Genomic DNA, 19,130 nt, shown 5'->3' on the forward strand with positions numbered 1-19,130 from the left:
TTGATTACCCTCGGACAGTCTTGCAAAGAATACCAGCCGGGTGTAGTTGTTGAGGGGATCATTAATCACCACAGAGTGACGGACCCCAAGTAACAAATAATACACAAGGAAGGAACAAAGACATTTTTCCATAGTGGAAACAGCATTAATCAGAGAACTGAAGGGCAAGCCCTGTAGGAGAGTGAGTTCCAGTGCTTTCAATATGGCCCAGTCACCACCTGAACACACCTGCCCTCAGACCACATGCACAACACCCACAAATACATACATACACATGTATGCATATACACACTCATCAACATACAAGTTATCAACTCATGTGCACATACCTGCTCGGACACACACAGGAGCACATTTATGGGAAGAGACACACAGAGAGCTCTCTCACAAATACAATCAATCGCAGATGGCTGGGAAACAGCCTCATCTCTGTGAGGTGTCATGAAAGATAACTGTGAGGTGTCAAGCATTTCAATAGAATATGCCAGGCATGATTGCTAATGCACAAATATGGAGCGGAAACCTCGATCAAGGTGTTTATAGGAGTGGGGGCTAAAACTCAAGAAAAAGTTAAAAATGAGGAGAAAGAAGAAGAAAAAGGGGCTTCTGACAGAGGGAGCAGGTGAAGGCAAGGAGATATATGTAGTAGCCTGGCATGCAAAAATGCCTACAGAGAATGATCACCAGAACATTAAAGATAAACACCTAAAGAAAAGCTGGCAGCAAGATGCATTTCCAACAGAAAGAGAGCTGCTAAACAGATCAGGGTATACCCACATAATGCGGTATTATGGAATTTCAAAAATGATGTTTTAGAATTTGTATGAAACGTGTTCGTAAATAATGATAGGTTTACAAAACATGATACGGAAATTACACAATGTCTGACCTCAGTTTTGTAAGAAAATTCTACTCTGAGAAAAGACTGGAGAAAGACAATGAAATGCCAACAACAACGACCTCTGTGGGGCTGGAGATGACTTTTTCTCTAAACATTTCTGTATTAGTCTCCCTTTCCACAGTGACTAGGCAACTTTCCATTCAAAAAAAGTTTTAATGTGATGTCTAGGAGGCTGGAGAGTCCACGTTGGAAACTCAAGCATTTGATAGTTAGGGTGGTTCATTAACTAATTCATGGGACACTGACTTTACTCCTGGAACACTGAGCATCACCGTATGTATAACACTGTGCTAGGCCCCGAGGGAAGTAAATAAAATAACAGGCCCATCCCTCGTGTCTTGGTGCTTGCTCTGTGAGGTCCCCAACTAGACGTGGACGTACGTAGCACGGAGGTTTTCAGGGGTCACCCCTGGAGGAGATGGAGGAAGTGAGTCAGTGCCCATGTGGAAGGCTGGTGCCTATTGCTTATCTCCTTTACACATATTTCCGTTCTAAACTCCAAGCCAAGGCCACAACTGCTCTGCTGGTCTCCAGTGGGCAGGACGGAAGGAAGAGTGGCTCAGGAGGAGGAGAGGGACAGCTGGACCCCAGGTCTTGGCAGATGCTGGGGTTCTGTTTGGGTGGTGGCAGCGAAGGCAGGCTCTGAGGGGATCAGGACATGAGCGCCCTCCCCTCTTCCCGTCTCTGAGCACCACTGTGTGCACTGGACAGAGACTGGCACACTTTACCTCGTGAGTCTCTGGAGTCTCTCATGCCCACCTGTCAGAGGGTAAGCTCCCCGAGGACAGGAAACACATTCTGCTCATCTTTGTAATCCCCTGGGGCCAAGCAGAAAGCAGCTGGAATGTAATAGGGTCTCAGTAAATCCTGACTGAGCTGCATTAGAAAGTGATGAAAGCTCTCTATCACTGACGCCAAAGCCTATGGGTCATTTATCTATGATAGACCATGCCACTTTAGCCTTTATTGAGCGCCGTTTCATTTTAGGAGCCATGATTAATAATATAGGATGGCTTCCCAGGTGGCTCAGACAGTAAAGAATCTGCCTGCAATGCAAGAGACCCAGGTTCGATCCCTGGGTTGGGAAGGTCCCTCGGAAAAGGGAGTGGCTATCCACTCCAGTATTCTTGCCTGGAGAATCCCATGGACAGAGGAGCTTGGTGGGCTACAGTTCATGGGGTTGCAAAGAGTCGGACACAACTGAGTGACTTTCACTTTAATACATGGTAAAGCCAACTCCACACAGGACTGACCCATGTGAGAATAGAACAGGATTCTTGCACACGCACATACAAACAGAGGCACACAGGGCACACGGGCAGCATGGACACAAATGTGACGCTCCTTGTGCAGTCTATGGGGAAGAGGCTTCTAGGGTGGGATGGGGAGAGATGTGGCCGGATAAGGAGATGGGGAGAGTGGATAGAATGGTACCATCAGTATAGTGATCACAGGAAGCGAGTATTTCTGTCCCTGCTTGAGTCATGCATTGGAGGCAGGAAGAGAAGGGGACAACAGAGCATGAGATGGTTGGATGGCATCACTGACTCGATGGACATGAGTTTGAGTAAACTATGGGAGTTGGCGATGGACAGGGAGGTCTGGCGTGCTACAGTCCATGGGCTCGCAAAGAGTTGCACACGACTGAGCATCTGAACTGAACTGAACTGAGTCATGCATCTCACACCCCTCAAATCTACTAAATTCTCCAGTAGCACTTTTTTTTAATCAATAGACTTTAATTAGGACCCATTTTTGAAATTCTGGACACTGAATGTTCCTTGGGCTCCTGCATCTCCCTGAACCATGAGTCCCAGTAAGATCTTCCCAAGAATGCTGCAGTCCATGGCAGGCCACGGAGCTTGGCCCACCCCATACCTTCAGCGGGAACTGCTGGGTGAGTTCGGGCACGTACGCAGCCCCAGCCTGCTTTTTGTGCAGGGACACGACCACGAAGTACTCGAAAAGTTGCCTCTCCTGGTACTCGACCAGCTCCCGGTCCAGGGACGGGTATCTTGGAGCCTGCTTCAGCCGTGACTTCACGTTGACCAGGCGCTGGCTGTGGGCTGGAGAGGGAGCAGAGAGAGACAGAGAGCGGAGGACCGCCTGAAAATGACTCACTCCCAATGTCAAACTGCACAGAGCTGCAACAGGTTATGGAATTACCAGCTCAAAGTACTTTTACTAATCCTACAAAAGCGTTCCCCCATTTAACAAATTAGTACAAAGTTCTTTACTGGGGATTCTTGCCAAAGTTCTAGGAGCAGCAACCCGCTGCCAGGCTAATTGGGGTGCAGAAGCCTGGAACGTGGGGCCACCATTCCACCATGGATTTGCTGTCTGGACTTGGGGCAGCGGCTTGAGTGACCCTTGGGTTCCTGTGTCAGATGGGGTGGGGACTCCTCCCTTCAGCCACTTCCTGCACCTTTCCTCTTGAGGGCTGGGACAAAATCCAGACCCCAGAGCTTTCGGAGCTGGGAGCTTTGTAAACATCCCGTGTGACTCAAGTGGCAGAGACCTGCCTGGTCTAGAGCTCCCATCTGCCTTCTCTCCTGGCACCGCTCTGTGCGCTACAACGGTTGGCCTCATTCCCGAGACGGGTCAGGGAGCAGGTGGGTGTCAGAGGCCAAAGAGGCAGGGCCACTGAGCAGATGGGTGGGTCGCCATCACCTCGCTGAGCAGCCCTGGACTACAGCGTTCCCTGGCTTGCCCCTAGGGTTCTGAAAAGTTGTGGAAAACTCACTGAGATCTAGACTAAGATCACCAGGCTTAGGTCCACAGGGACCAATAATTTCAGCAACTTCATTTAACAGATGAGGAAGTAGAGGCCCTGGATCTCAATGATTTCCTCCAGATCACAGAGCCATTTTACAGGAGTAGGGCAAGGGCCCCAGGTCTCTGGAGTCCCAGACCAGCACGCTGTACCTTTCACAGGTGTGAAGAACACCCATAACATAACGGATGGGTGCAGGGACAGGGAGTCACCGCAGCGGTACCTACTCTGAGTCTCTAGAGTGTAGCCAGAGGCTCAGGGACCGGACAGGCCCACCCTGGCCAGGTTCAAACACCCACGCCTTGCCCAGCAAGCTCCTGCAAGGACGCTGTGTCTCCCTCACACTCAGCAGGAAGGGCCACCTTTGCACCTTCCCCATCACCAACACGCACCCTGCACAACAACGGCTCTTCTCACCTTTCAGCTTCTCCTCGGTGTCACTGTCAGACTCGCTGTTCTCATCTGTCACTAGACAAAACAATAACAACAAATTGCAAACGTGGTTCTTTCTAATGCAGGAAACTTTTTCATGTGGTAGCACAAATCCCAGAGTTCTAGTTCAGAGGGGCTGTTTTCTTTTTTTTTCTGTTTAAAGGTCATGAACGAATTATGTCTTTGTCCACCTGCATGTGTTTCCAGATTAACTTGGCTGTACTTCAGATGGCACCTCTAGCAAATCCAGTCCAAGATATTGGTCCCTTCGGTGCAAATTAAGCAAAGAAGGTGGCTCCCCCGCTGAGGTCAGAGCATGCAGCCCTGGGCTGACATGATGGATGGACAAGAAGAGGGGAAGGGAGATCCTGTTTTCAGATTCTTGGGGGAGGAGGGACAGTGGCGGGGCCCCTACCTTTTCCTGAGTTGCTCTCTGTGGACTGGGACAGCCTCTTCACGCGTTTCTTTCCTCTCCGGGCTTCATAGATGGCATTGATTCGCAATACCAGCTGCCAGACATGGGGAGAAGGGAGGCCAGTGTGAGCAGTCTCCTCCCTGAGAGGGGCTGGGATGCCCTCACTGCCCATTCTCTTTGAGGACCCTGGCGGGCCAGGGCTGGGGGCGGGAGGTGGGGGAGACACGTCCCACTGGCCCACTGGCGTCTTTTAGTCATTCTTCTCAGCCAGATAGAAGCCCGACCCGTCAGGAGCATGGCCAGCCTCTCTGGTGGGGGGGTGGTGTTGTCTGACTCTAATGCATCCCACAGAGACACAGAGGGAGCCATTTCACTGGCTAATGGTGTGACGGCTGCACCCTTTCTGACAGTGCCATCTCAGTGTGGTTTGGGAAGGAGCCTTTGCCCTCAAAACAAAACAATAAAAGAAAGAGACAGGAAAAAAGCTGTCCCCAGGCAGGGCCCCTTTCATGGGAACCATGCCAAAGTGTGTGTGAGCAGCAGGCAGGAAGGCAGCAGGGTTGTCGTGGCTCTTGAATCCAAGCTCGGGTCAGCAGGGAGTCAGGCCGGCCCCTAGCACGCTGCCCTTCCTGCAGGCTGGCCGAGGCCTCTCAGGACCACCCTGGTGTTCAGGAGCTGAGCCGCTCAGCAGATGCCTTTCTAAGTGGCACAACCTCCAGGCTGACTGTGGCAGAGCCGTTGGGTGATGGAGGCCCCCGGGTCACTTCCCATCCGGCTTTACAGCATCCCCTGTAACTTCCAAGAGCAGAAGCTTCCTGGGTTCCACCTGGTTGGCAGAAAGGGAGGTCTACCCATGCATAATCGAGGCAAGCCAACTACTGATATTAAAGGCGAGCTGGCTGTAAGCTACCTTGGAAAGCTTGAAATTATTTTGTACGTTGGGAAGAACAGGAGGGATGTGCTATGGTAATCTGGGTGATGTGTCCCAGGTGGGCACAGTTGCCAATACCCATCTCTAGCCTCCGCTCTTCTGATCTATTCCCTAAAGGAGCTCGCTGGCTCCTCTCTACAAGCATGGGCCTGGCAGGGCGTGGGGGGTTTATTCTCAAGGTCTCCTCGTGGTGGGTCTGGGGTCCATGCCCCCAGCTTCTGCAGAGCGCTCCTGACATGGCCCTGCTGCATCTCCGGAGACCTGCACCCTCCGGCTCCTGATGGAGAGCCCAGCCCCGGCCATACCCACTCTCCGTGTCGGCTTCTCTCCCTAACCAGGAATCCCACCTGAACAAGGCCTCTGCCTTCACCCCCAAAGCCCTGCCATGTGGTGGCTCTTTCTATGCTCTCAGTAGCCTGCCATCTCCTTGAGAGCACACCCCCCTGAAGTGGGCTTCTCTGCTTTTCAAGCATGTTCTGACTGGTAGGATACGACACTAACCCCATTTCTCCAGCTGTCACATAATTGAACTTTAACAGGACATTAATTTTTTTTTTTTGAGTGTTCTGAAAAAATATAAAGTGTTCTGTACTAGAAGTACTGGCCTCTTTAGAAGCCATTTTTAAGTTGAAAAAAAGATTTTTAACTATAAGCTCATTTGGAAGATGGTGTGTTTCAGAGAGTCATGTGGTACTTAATTCTGCTATGGTGGCTGCCAAAGAAACAGGGCTCCACACAAACCTGCTGTGTGTGCTGAGGGGGAGCTGGCTTCTCATTAGAAAGGATAGCGCCGTGATTCATGAATCCTGAGGACATCACACCACTGAGTAAATAACTGCTCGGTTTCAGCTGCTGCATTAATGAAGGTACAGGGTTGCTAGGAGAATACAGGGGAGGAGTGTCTCTTTCTCTCTCCCCTCCTCCACCGGGACCTTCATTCCTCTTACAGCCAAGGTGGGAGAAACCAAGGGGAGCATCCACGCTTCCAGAAGGGACTCTAAGTTACACTGTTCAGCAGAGGCAGCTGAAGGAATGCCAACCAACCCACTGTCTCATCAGTTGTGAGTAGACTGTGTAGTCCTTCTTGCTAGATCAAAACACAACAGCCAGGGTTTTGGACAGCAAATGCTTTAAGGGTCCAAAATCTGGAAGTCATGAATGTGCCTGAAAAGGAACCTTTGACTTCAAGAAAAGGATTCAGAGCATCTAGAAAGAAGCTTCATACTCAAGAGTGGGGGTAAGTCTGCTGCTGCCAAGTCGCTTCAGTCGTGTCCGACTCTGTGCGACCCCATAGACGGCAGCCCACCAGGCTCCCCCGTCCCTGGGATTCTCCAGGCAAGAACACTGGAGTGGGTTGCCATTTCCTTCTCCAATACATGAAAGGGAAAAGTGAAAGTGAAGTCGCTCAGTCATGTCCGACTCTTCACAACCCCATGGGTTGCAGCCTACCAGGCTCCTCCATCCATGGGATTTTCCAGGCAAGAGTACTGGAGTGGGGTGCCATCTCCTTCTCCGGGGGTAAGTTTAGGTTAAGTTTAAGTAGCAAGTGATAGAGCTGAGGATTCATGAAACTTAGAATAAACTATAATTGGTCATTTGTTTCTCCAGTTCTCTTGCCTGGAGAATCCCATGGACAGAGGAGCCTGGTAGGCTGCAGTCCATGGGGTCGCTAGGAGTCGGACACAACTGAGAGACTTCACTTTCACCTTTCACTTTCTTTTTTTTTTTCACCTTTCACTTTCATGCATTGGAGAAGTAAATGGCAAACCACTCCAGTGTTCTTGCCTGGAGAATTGCAGGGACGGGGGAGCCTGGTGGGCTGCCGTCTCTGGGGTTGCACAGAGTTGGACACGACTGAAGCGACTTAGCAGCAGCAGCAACAGCGGACATTTGTTTTCTTTTTAGACATTCCTTGGGACTTCCCTGGTGGTCCAGTGGTTAGGATTCTATGTTTTCAATGCAAAGGGTGTGGGTTCGATCCCTTGTTGGGGATCTAAGATCCCCCATGCTTTGTGGTGCAGCCAGAAAATAAAAAAAAATAAGCATTCCTCTGAAGAATTGTGTACTTCACCTTTATGATTAAAGTTTTAATAGGATTTTGTCGTTGTTGTGAAAGTAACAGGTAAAACAGGTGATTTTTTTCTGGATTTGGTTGTATCTGTCAAAGCTGATTTTTTTTCCAGATTTGATTATATCTGTCAAAACCTATTTGAATAAGTGCCTGGGCACTATTTAAGTGGGTGGCAACTCACTTTAATTTCAGGCAATAAACTAAGAGGAAACAAACTGCTGCTTGTAAATTAAACACATAGAAAGTGGCAGAAATAATTCTGCTTTTCTTTCTACCTCTCTACTTTCATATAATATATGCACACATATTTTCCTCTCCTTAATCAAAAAATCTTTTCTAAATAATAAAATAATATGAAGGTGGTGGAAGACAGAGGTTAAGTACTTATTAAGAGATCACACAGTCAAACTTAGAGTTGTATCAAAGCTCTTTTAACCTAAAGCTAATTCATTTGATTGTTCCTGTTTAATTCGCTAAAATGGTGAGGTTGTATAGATGTTACAGTAGTTATTGTGTAATTGCACAATAATTTGTGCAATTATTCCACAATAGCAGGTCTTTGACATTACAGAGATGTGTGAGCCTTGCTAGAACAAGAAGAGAAGCAGTAAGGGTGATTCACGAGCCCACACTTTGGGGTCCCCACGAGCAGCCACAATGACAGCACAGGGCAGTGACTCAAAGACAGTCAAAAGGAGACAGAGAGCGACTCCTCCAGGGGTGAAGGAGGCTGGGATCCACGTGCTAGTGGGAACTCATCCAGCAAACGTCCGATGATCAGCGCGCAATGTGCACTGCACCCTGGGAGGGGCAAGGCAGGGCCAGGAGATGGGAGGGGAGCGAGCCCCGAGTCCTGCCCCGGGCCCTCTGGCTGCCCTCTCCCAGCCGCCAGGCTGCAGGTGTTAGGTCACCCGACTCTGATTGCCCTTACCCTTCAGAATGCACTCTTGATTATCAAGGTGACTTAATTTCACTTGAAAAAGAATGAAAGGGATGGAGGTAGTATTATGGCTCAAAATACGGATGAACCAAACTGAGTCAGGAGGGACCAGCTGGTGAAAATGTCCTTTGACTTTTAGGTCAGTGGGTCACTTTGAAAAATCGGATGAAACCTATAGACAACCCACCTCCCTTCCTTTTATCCCCTCAAACTCATCCATGCAGCTTTACATGATTTAATGCGTTTCATGATCCCCTGAAGTCCATCTGTGGACTCTGAAATGAAGAATTCCTTCTCTAAAAGTTCCTGTACTGGGGGCTTCGCTGGTGGTCCAGTGGTTGGGACTCTGCCTTGCAATGCAGGGGACACTGGTTCGATCCCCCTGGTCTGGGAAGATCCCACATGCTTTGGAGCAACTAAGCCCATGCACCATAACTACTGAGCATAAGAGCTGCAACTACAGCAGCCCGTGTGCCTGGAGTCCATGCTCCATGATGGGGGAGGGCACTGCAATGAGAAGCCAGCGTACCGCAGTGAAGAGTGGCCCCATTCACCACTAGAGAAAGCTCACAAAAGCAGCAACAAAGACCCACCACAGCCAAAACACAAAAATTTTTTAAATATATTAAAAAAAAGCTCCTGTAGGAAGTTGGTACCGAAGTGGCCAGTATAGAATGACAGGCATTGCAGGGGCTGCACTGAGCAAAAGGAAATATAACACCAAAGTAAGAAAGAGCAGCCACAGTTCATGCACACACAAGGCACTGGGCCTGTTTTGCCTTCAAGGCTGAAAAGAGCCAGAAAAGATATATATGTATATTTTAATATATATATGTTTTAAAGAGGAGAACCTTGTTCATGTAAGCTGTCCATTGTTTAATTCTTTTTTGGGCCACGCCACAGGGCACGTGGGATCTTAGTTCCCCAACCAGGGATTGAACCTGCACCACGTCCAGGGCGGGCACAGAGCCTTAGCCACTGGACCATTGGGGAAGTCCCAGAAAAGATGCATTTCTGACAAGAGCTCCCTCAGCACAGGCTCCATGCGGTGCCCCTCTGCAGTGGGAGGTGATGGAGTCTGAGTCAGAGCACAGCGGAGGGGGCTCTGCTTTTGAGGCCATGAAGGAGGGAGATGTGCCCTTTTTGAGGCTGGGCATTGGAAACACAGTTTGGGATCCTAAGAGTCGTTAAGCAGGGAAAGGGAGGGCTAAGAGGAAGGCTGTGTGTGTGCACGCTCAGTCATGTCCGCCTCTTTGAGATCCCATGGATTGTAGCCCGACGAGCTCCTCTGTCCATGGAATTTTCCAGGCAAGAATACTAGAGCTGGTAGCCATTTCCGCCTCCAGGGAATCTTCCTCACCCAGGGATTGAACCCATATCTCCTGCTGTGTCTCTTGCATTGTAGGCAGGCTCTTTACCATTAGCGCCACCTGGTAAGCCCTACAGGACCCCAATTATTGTGACCAAGGCCCAGCTAGCTCAGCTGCTGGCTTCCCCATGTCTACCTGGCCTGTGGTGAAGCAGGTAGGAGGGCCCAGTGATTTGATCTCTGCCCAGACTCCTCTGTAGTGTGTATGTGGGGTGTACTCCTGAACACAAAGCTTATTGCAAGCCTTACCTTGGGTATCTTTCTCTTCTTCCTACCATTCTGCAGGTCCCCGAGGTTAAAGAAAGTGTCATCAGGGCTGCTGGGGGTGGAGGGAGGGCTGATTTTGGAAGGGGACCCAGTTCCATCCCGACTCAACTTCCTTGTGTCCAGCAGTTTGAAGTTCCTCCTTTCTGAATTTTGCCGAAAGAAGGCAGGTTTGGACAAGGACTGCTGTGAGGGGAGAGGAAGAAAGAAGAGTAAATAAATACAAAGAGACCCCCTGAGAGATAAGCGGTGCTGCCAGTGACGGAGACCAAGAAGGTCAAGAGGAGAAGCTCGTCTAAGTCCCCAGGGGCACGCTGAGGCCGTCTATGCTGTTAAGGGCCTAAACACTTATCATCCAATTATGGAAAAGGAGGATGATAAAGGATGCAAATCTAATCCACTCTCTTTTCAGACAAGTGGAAACTCACCTGGCTCTCTATGCAGTACCTTTACAAATGAGGCTTTCTGACACCATGTACTGGGAGTTACAAGACTTAAGTTTAGCTTTATCCCTGTCACTGGCAAGGGAAATTCCTTCTAATACAAGGAATTTCACTTCTCTGAGCCTCAATATCTGATTTTTAAAAATGAGCCGTTCTAAGGTCAAAAGGCCAACAAAAACAATAAAAAGTCTACAATTTATAGAACTTATTTGTTTCTAATACATGCTACAAGTTAATGAGAAGACTAACAATTCAAAAGAAAAACAGGCAAAAGATAAGGACTGAAGGTTTACAGAAAAGGAAATATAATAATTTTCAGATACATATGAAAGATTCTTAGCTTTGCTCATCAGAAAAAAAAAATGAAAACGCCATTGAAGAAATAGTTTTCTTTTTTTCTTGAAATCTTTATTGGAGTACAGTTGATTTATACCATTAAGTTTCTGCTGTACAGCAAAGTGAATCCTTATTAATTAGTTATCTATTTTATATATTAATGTATATGTATCAATTTCAGTCTCCTAATTTATCCCTTCCCCCCTGATCCCCCTTAGGGAAGAGGGGGTGGCAAGGAAGCTACGTGCCTTGAGCCTCGAAGATGGAGCTGACCTGGACTCAGCCAGGGTTCATTCACCCTTCCTGTCTGTGAATGCAGCTGGTGGCTTAACCCCTTCCAGTCCTCACATGTCCCTGTCTTACTGCCCCAGGAGACCGACAGCAGGAAACCCAAAGGGTCCTTGATATAAAATATCCCACCTCATCTTTACCTATCTCAACCTCATTCCTCTGCTCGCTTACAGAGGACTCCCCCAGGAAGCACTGGGATGCCATTCACACACACATACAGTTGTTCACCTGTGCCCACAGGTACACACATTCACATGAACACTCAGACTATACACCCACAGGAATACATAGGCAGGCATTCGTGTTCTGACAACTGGGGACATTACACTAACGAACCACCGTGGCATTACATTAAAACAATGGCATACCTTGCAGGCAATACAAATCATTTTTTAAAAGAAATTAATGGCATGGGGAAATATTCATGATAAATGTAATACAGCAGCAAAAAAGTATATACGAAAACAAATGTATATACGATATCATCCCAAATCTTTTTTTACGCACACACACACGCGCACACACACACAGTATGACACGGTCTGGAAGGAAGTAAACCAGTGTCAACGGTGGTTTTCTCTGGGTGTTGGGATTACATGCAATTGTTAAAAGGCTTTTAAAACACACACACACACACATATACATAATAACCATCTGTTTTAGAAAAAAATACAGGTGAGTATAAAGAAAAAATACAAATTCCCAATTACAGATGATTTTTTAAATTACACTTGTTGGTATTTAAAAAGAATTTTACAATGAGAATGTTCTGCTTTTAGAAAACGAGGTAATTTTTTAAAAGGACACATATTGAAAGCCTAATTCTATAGCTTAAGCAAACATACATAAATAATGGTTATGCTGCAGGCACTAGTCTAAGTGGTATACAAGAATTAATTTGATTAACCTTCACAAGACCCCTCAGCTGTTCAGTCGCTCAGTCATGTCCGACTCTTTGTGACCCCATGGAGTGCAGCACGCCAGGCTTCCCCGTCCTTCACCGTCTCAGAGGAGTGTATTATCATTCCCGATTTTTACCAGTGACATACGGATACACAGCGATAAGATCATTTGCTCACAGTCACATAACTAGCAAGCAGTCTACGTGAGTTTGAACAGAGGCAGTCAGGCTCCAAGACCTGCACACTTGATCAGACACTGCCCCTACGAGCCACACGAGGTGACAGATGGTTTGTTGGTGGAAGGTGGTGTGGGTGAGCTACCCAGGTCAACTAGTGAAATTTTCCCCCCTTAAGTGTCAATACATAAGAAAGAACATTAGGTTTCCTTTATTACAAAAAATAGTTTCTACCATATTCGCTGTGCTGTTCTACGTGTGGGAATAACAAGAAAAGAAAACAGCCCCTTCTCAGGAGCTTGCCTGGTGTGTTTGTAAGCGTCAGCATCGGCCCCCAGCTGCATGTCTCTCGTGTCTTAGGAAAACCTGTCCAGTCACCCCTTACCTCTCTACTAGAAAGAGGCACACTCTAGTTAAATAACCGCCCCCTCCAAGATGTCTTAGGACCTTTCTGTGGCTGGTAGAGGAGGTTGTCATGGAAAGATTGCTTCAGTAAGTTCTAAGTCCCAGATGCAGCCCAGATGTGGCAGACGCTCCATGAATACTGGTGTGCTAATGGAGGTGGTGGAGAGGTCTGCAGCTGTGCCCGAGGACGGGGACACAAACCAGACACCCAGATGTGGGAAAGCAGAGGACTGCACATGACGCACGGTCTTCCTGATGACTTGCAAAGGCCCCAACAGCCTGCAAATATGAGTGGCAATCAGATATGCATTGGGCAACTGGGTTATCTTTTGGCAGGATAGCACCTCTGGACTTCAAGTTCTCATTGACAGGATTACTTACTGTGTTTCACTGCTTAAAAAAAATTTAATTATTGAAAATTATTAAAATTTAATTATTTTATTTTTGGTTGCACTGGGTCTTGGTTGCTGCATGCAGGCTTTCTCTAGTTGTGGCTCAGTAGTTACAACTCTCTGGGTCTAGAGTGCAGGCGCAGTAGCTGTGGTGCACAGGCTTAGTTTATCCCTGGTACATAGATTCTTTCCAGACCAGGGATTGAATTTGTGTCCCCTGCACTGCCAGGCAGATTCCAATCTACTGTACCACCAGGGAAGTCCTCTGTTGCACTGTTTTAGAAGACCAAGGTTTTCTCTAGCTTGGCAGGAAGGGGAAGAAAAGAGCTGCTAAGGGACTTCCCTGGTGGTCCAGTGGATAAAACTTCACTCTCCCAGTGCAGGGGGCCTGGGTTCGATCCCTGATTGGGGAATTTGATCCTGCATGCATGCTGCAACTAACAAGCCCGAATTGCTGCAACAAACATGCTGAGAGCTGCAACTAAGATGCAGCACAGCCAAAATAAATAAACATTTGGGGAAAAAAAGAGAAAAGGGCTACTAAGCCTTTATTTTCTGACACTAGGGAGGATCACCCAGTTCTGCAGGCAGATTTGCTTTGGGTAGATGTTTTCCATTGTTCTGAAGAGGCCATGGAGTTCACTCCCTGCATGAAGTGGGGCAGAACTGAGTAAGATACGAATGGGTCAGACTGGGTGTGACAGCCTTCTTTTTCCTTTTTAAAAGATTTTTATCGGAGTATAGTGGATTTACACTGTTGTGTTAGTTTCTGCTGTACAGCAAAGTGATTCAGTTATACATATACATATATCCACTCTTTTTTAGATTCTTTCCCCATCTAGGTCACTGCAGACTATTAAGCAGAGTCCCCTGTGCTATACATAGGTCCTTATCAGTGAACCGCTTTATACACAGTAGTGTGTGTATGTCACACTCAACCTCCCAGTCTCTCCCCCACCTTTCCCCCCTGGTAACCATAGGTTCATTTACATCTATGACTCTGTCTCTGTTTTATAAATAAGTTCATTTGTACCCTTTTTTTTAGATTTCAGTTATAAGCAATATTATATGACATCTGTCTTTCTCTGATTTACTTCACTCAGCACGACAATCTCTAGGTCCATCTATGTTTACTGCAAATGGTTATTATTTTGTCCTTTTTATGACTGAGTAACATTCCATTGTATACATGTACCACACCTTCCTTTTCTATTCCTCTGTTGATGGACTTCATGACCTAGCTATTGTAAATAGTGCTACAATGACCACTGGGCCATGTATCTTTTCAAATTATGGTTTTCTCTGGATATATTCCCAGGAGTGGGATTGCTGAATCATATGGTAGCTCTATTTTTAGCTTTCTACAGAAACTTCATACTGTTTTCCATAGTGGTTGTATCAATTTACATTCCTATCAACAGTGTAAGAGGGTTCACTTTTCTTCACACCCTCTCCAGCACTTATTGTTTATAGACTTTTCTCCAAAGAAGACAGACAGATAGCCAAGAGGCACATGAAAAGATGTTCAACATCACTAATTATTAGAGAAACGGAAACCAAAACTACAATGAGGCATCGCCTCTCATCAGTCAGAATGGCCATCATCAAAAAGTCTATGGACAGCCTTCTTCTAAGCCAGACTCATTCACTGAGGGAAATGAAGGATTCCCTAAATGCTGAGCACATCCAAATTCCAGTGAAAACACAAACAACACATTTCAAAGGCAAGTAGAAACTATTTGTCAACTATTGGCTGTCATGGATTATTCCTGACCATGCTCTTTTCCATAGGAGGAGAAGACAGCAGTTAATTGGTTTTGGCAAGTACTGTAGCAATTGATTTGGGCCAGTAAGATCCAGCCTTTGTGAAAGGTTCGACCTTCCACTGTCTTGAGGAAGATTCCCTTTGTGACTATCAGGCCCTATGTGTATACCCCTCGCCCGCCAGCCAATGCTGACCTTGAGTGGAGCCTAGAGAGGAAGTTGGCTTCTTTTCTTAGGCTGGAAACAGATTCTTTTGATGGGATTTAAACTGACAATTGTAGCCTGGATTCGGTCTCCATTTAATTTCTTCAACAACTAAACCACTGTATAACAACTACTTATGAGAAACACAAAGAAACCAAATACATACTCTCTGACCTTGAGGAGTCTACAGTCTAGTTGAGGAGATATTTTTAAGACATATTACATGACTCAATAGATGGTTAGATAGCATCACTGACTCAATGGGCATGAATTTGAGCAAACCCCAGGAGATAGTGAGGGACCGGGAAGCCTGGCACGCTGTCATCTATGGGATGGCAAAGAGCTGGACACGACTTAGCGACTAAACAGCAACATGACTTAAGTCAGACTTCAAACCATCGAAGTAAGAGATTTCATAAGATGGAATATACAAATTAGTATAAAATGAATGCTTAGCCCACTGAGTGTTACAGGAGAGCAGAGGGGAACAAGTCCCAGGGACTAAGATGGCCTGGAGGTTTTCTGAAGGAGGCATGATTGAGCTGGGCCTTACAGGACTGGAAGGGAGAGGTCCAGGCAAGAGCCAAGGGCAGAGGCAGAAATGACCTAGCGCAGGGCCAGGCAGAGCACAGCCTGTGGACCACATCTGGGCCTTACAGGACTGGAAGGGAGAGGTCCAGGCAAGAGCCAAGGGCAGAGGCAGAAATGACCTAGCGCAGGGCCAGGCAGAGCACAGCCTGTGGACCACATCTGGGCCTTACAGGACTGGAAGGGAGAGGTCCAGGCAAGAGCCAAGGGCAGAGGTGGAAATGACCTAGCGCAGGGCCGGGCAGAGCACAGCCTGTGGACCACATCTGGGCCACCGCCTGTTTCTGTACAGGCCACGAGCCAAGAACAGTTTCACTTTTAAAGGACTAAATATATATATATATTTATGTGTCATGTGAAAATTATATAAAATCAAATTTCAGTGTCTGTAAATAAAGTTTTATTGAAACACAGCCTCACTGACTGGTTTACATATAGTCTGTGGCTGCTCCACACCACAATGGCAGTGCTGAGCAGTCAAAACAGAGACCATATATTCATTCCCTGGCTCTTCAGAGAAAACATTTGCTTCTCCTGGAGCTATGACATCAGAGGCAGTTAGTAGGCTTTGGCTGTAGAGAAGATTTTATACGGAGGAACTGTGGGAAATGGGTGCCCAGGGATCCATTATGAAGAATGTGCAATGTTATGTTAAAGAATATGAATTTATACTAATGTGTTCTCTGTTTCTTTAATTTTGTCATTTCAAAAGTATACAAATGAAATCATGTAGTATGTAAACCTATGAGAGTGGCTTTGTTCACTTGCCATAATTCTCTGGAGATTTATCCAGGTTGGTATACATCTTATTCCTTTTTAACGCTGAATAATATTCTATCATATAAATGTACTGCACTGTATATAACCATTCATCCACTGAAGGACATTGGGGTTGTTTCCAGCTTGGATCATTATGAATAAAACTACATGTGTTAAAGAAAAAGAATATGAATTCAGTTCCTAGGCAATGTGTTGCAGTTATCATGTATGAGAATACAGTAATATTCTCTGTATGCACATACCACAAAACTGCAAAAGGTTCAAAAAGATATTCTGAGAAAATGTCAGTATTCTTTCCTGACCTCTAGATACCCAGACAACTCTGCAGAGGTGCCCGCTAACTCATTCTTAGGGACCATTACAGAGACATTCTTGTGCATCCACAAACATATATGAGTTTGTTTTATGTCAGGACATTCTTCTTCACAGCTGTGTAACGTGGATGTACTATCCTATTTACAGCTGGGGAGAATTCTGAGCCAGACACTACAACGCTTCTTTAGGAAGCCTTGCTGAGCAGAGGGTTCCAGGAGAACTAGAGGCAGGAAGTGGAGGCAGGCCACTGACGAACAAATCCAGGAGCCTGCAGTGAGGATGCCTGGCATTCCCATGTAACCCAGAACCCCAGCCTGCTCAAGGCCACGGTGCTGGGGACCCCCTCCCTGCACCGTTTCTCTGGGGGCTCATACCTTGGCAGGTGTGTCAGGGATGGAAGAGGTGGGAGAACCTGGAAAGTTCAAGACACACTTCTTCCCGAGGCAGCGACCATGTAACTCAACGTCCTCATAAGGGTTTTCCTTCATGGGCGGATCTGTGGTCAAAGGCAATGAACAGATCAGAAACTGGGAACACCAAGGAAGCTCTCCTTATCAGATCTCTAGCCAACACCTTGGTGTCTCCTTGTGGGGATGTGTGTTGTCTTGCTATGCATTTAGCCTTCCTCTTGGTAATGGATCTCGGTTTTCACTGGGGTAAGTCTCTGTCTCCCCATTCTCAGATGTGTGAACTTAACTCCACTCCTGGTCTCAGAGCTTAAGCCAATCTGAATATTCTGAATCCTGGCCTCAGTGATCATCCTGGAAGGGCTCATATTCCAGGCCTAAGCCCACTGTTGCATGGCATTCCTGGACTCTGAAGGTGAACAGGGACCTAACCCAGTCTAGTGAGAGTGAACCTCGGGGTGTTTGCTGGGACTTGCAGGAGACAGGCTTTCCTTTTTCGCTGTAGGCAGGGACCCTGGGGAACTGATGGCAGCCATCATGGAGATCGTGGGACACCTGCTGAGAAGGGAGCTAACCTGAGAGAGCCAACTAACTCCCTTTGTTGTTTCAGCTGGGTTTTCTGTTCCTTGTAACTGAAAGCTACCCTGACAGGCACACAATAAGGGATCTCCAGATCTTGTACCCATTTTGGATCTACTGCATTGGCAGGAACCTGTCTCTGGCAGCTTGGACTTAGTAATTCAAATAGCTCGGCTTAGTATCCCGGCTTCTTCAAGTCTCACGTTTCCTCCCACCTAGGAGTTTATTCCAGTGCTGATGACTGTGTGCATGCAGGAATGTGTGTATCTGCCTGATCTGCCCCTTGCATAGGTACACAGATGGGTTTTCCCCTCTCACCAGCTCGTTTCTTCCCCGCCCTCCTCCCACCCCAACATATGCAGACATCTCACTGAAACTGTGATCCTCCCTGAAGATTTTAACTCACCAAATCTAAATGCACACAAGCTCTGTGAATCTGAGTCCCGTTTTGGAATCAGAGAATTCTTGGGAGCGAGGTCAAAGTTACTTTTCAAATACATTTCAGTCTGAAGTTTGATGGCGTTACTGCCACACTCCTACAGTTTTGGAATGAGTATGGTAGTCTTCAGTTTTCCTGCATTCAGTAATCGCTACAATTCACCAAGAGTCTGTCACAAGCCAGATATTTTACCTACCATCTTCTCCAGTCCTCTAACAACCCTGTTAAGTATCTATCATCCTCCTTAGTTCAGAGATGAGAGAAACGAAGTTCAGAGACGCTAAGTCACCAGCTTAATGTCACACAGCTAACAAGTAGCAGAGTCAAGATTCAGCCATAGACATTAAGGCTCCAGGTCCCGTGTGTTTCCCACTGTGTCCACGCTGCCTCCCTGGCCATTCATCGCCAGCGCTTCCTCTCATTTTCTCTCACGTATTTCACCCTGGGTCACCCGTCCACCCGTCCTGGCTCTATCATTTGAGTGCATGTTTGTCTTCCAGCGTGTGTGTGTTTTAAGCAGCCAGCCCCACCTCCCTCCCCCTGCTTCTCACAGACAGACTCACGCAGACATTTCGGCCTCTTACCTAGAATGTCTTCATAGACGTTCTCCTCCGATAAAGTGCGTGTGAGCCCCAGCTTAGTCTGTGCGTACCAGTCCACCCTGCTGTTCTCAGAGGAAGACTGCAGTAAGTCTTCAAACTCATAGGACTTCCTGGGTTGTACAAGGTGGGAAGAAAAAAACCCAAGAACTTAAATCATATTAGGTTGGTTCAGAGAATATATGCCATAAAAGTTTTTTTTTTTCTTATAAAAATTTCTAATGCCAAAATCAACTCTGTTTCTTGTAAGATAGTGTGAAAATCTTCAAATATGAGACATGGCTTTTACTTGTGAGAATGTTTATGCTATTATGCCAACTAAAGATTGTAGAGTATACATTTAAATACAAACCCAACTTCGTAAGTAAACATATGTAAGGAGGAGATAAAAAAGAAAGGAAGTGAAACACAGAG

General features: G+C 46.8%; 1 protein-coding gene across 8 annotated transcripts in view; it reads right to left on the reverse strand.

Moving 5' to 3' along the window:
• Positions 1–19,130, reverse strand: part of DENND2A (DENN domain containing 2A) — a 99,678-nt gene that overhangs the window by 31,250 nt on the left and 49,298 nt on the right. For 7 of the 8 annotated variants that reach the window (XM_061414903.1, XM_061414910.1, XM_061414904.1 and 4 more), the window contains 6 exons: positions 18,702–18,829; positions 17,067–17,188; positions 10,082–10,282; positions 4,522–4,615; positions 4,092–4,142; positions 2,780–2,967 (listed from right to left, as the gene is read on the reverse strand). In XM_061414903.1, coding sequence (XP_061270887.1) covers positions 2,780–2,967; positions 4,092–4,142; positions 4,522–4,615; positions 10,082–10,282; positions 17,067–17,188; positions 18,702–18,829 — 784 coding nt within the window. The remainder of the gene's footprint in view (positions 1–2,779; positions 2,968–4,091; positions 4,143–4,521; positions 4,616–10,081; positions 10,283–17,066; positions 17,189–18,701; positions 18,830–19,130) is intronic. The other variant, XM_061414909.1, reaches the window with a different exon arrangement.

Source organism: Bos javanicus, chromosome 4 (genome assembly GCF_032452875.1).
Source record: "Bos javanicus breed banteng chromosome 4, ARS-OSU_banteng_1.0, whole genome shotgun sequence".
NCBI classification, from domain to species: Eukaryota; Metazoa; Chordata; class Mammalia; order Artiodactyla; family Bovidae; genus Bos; species Bos javanicus.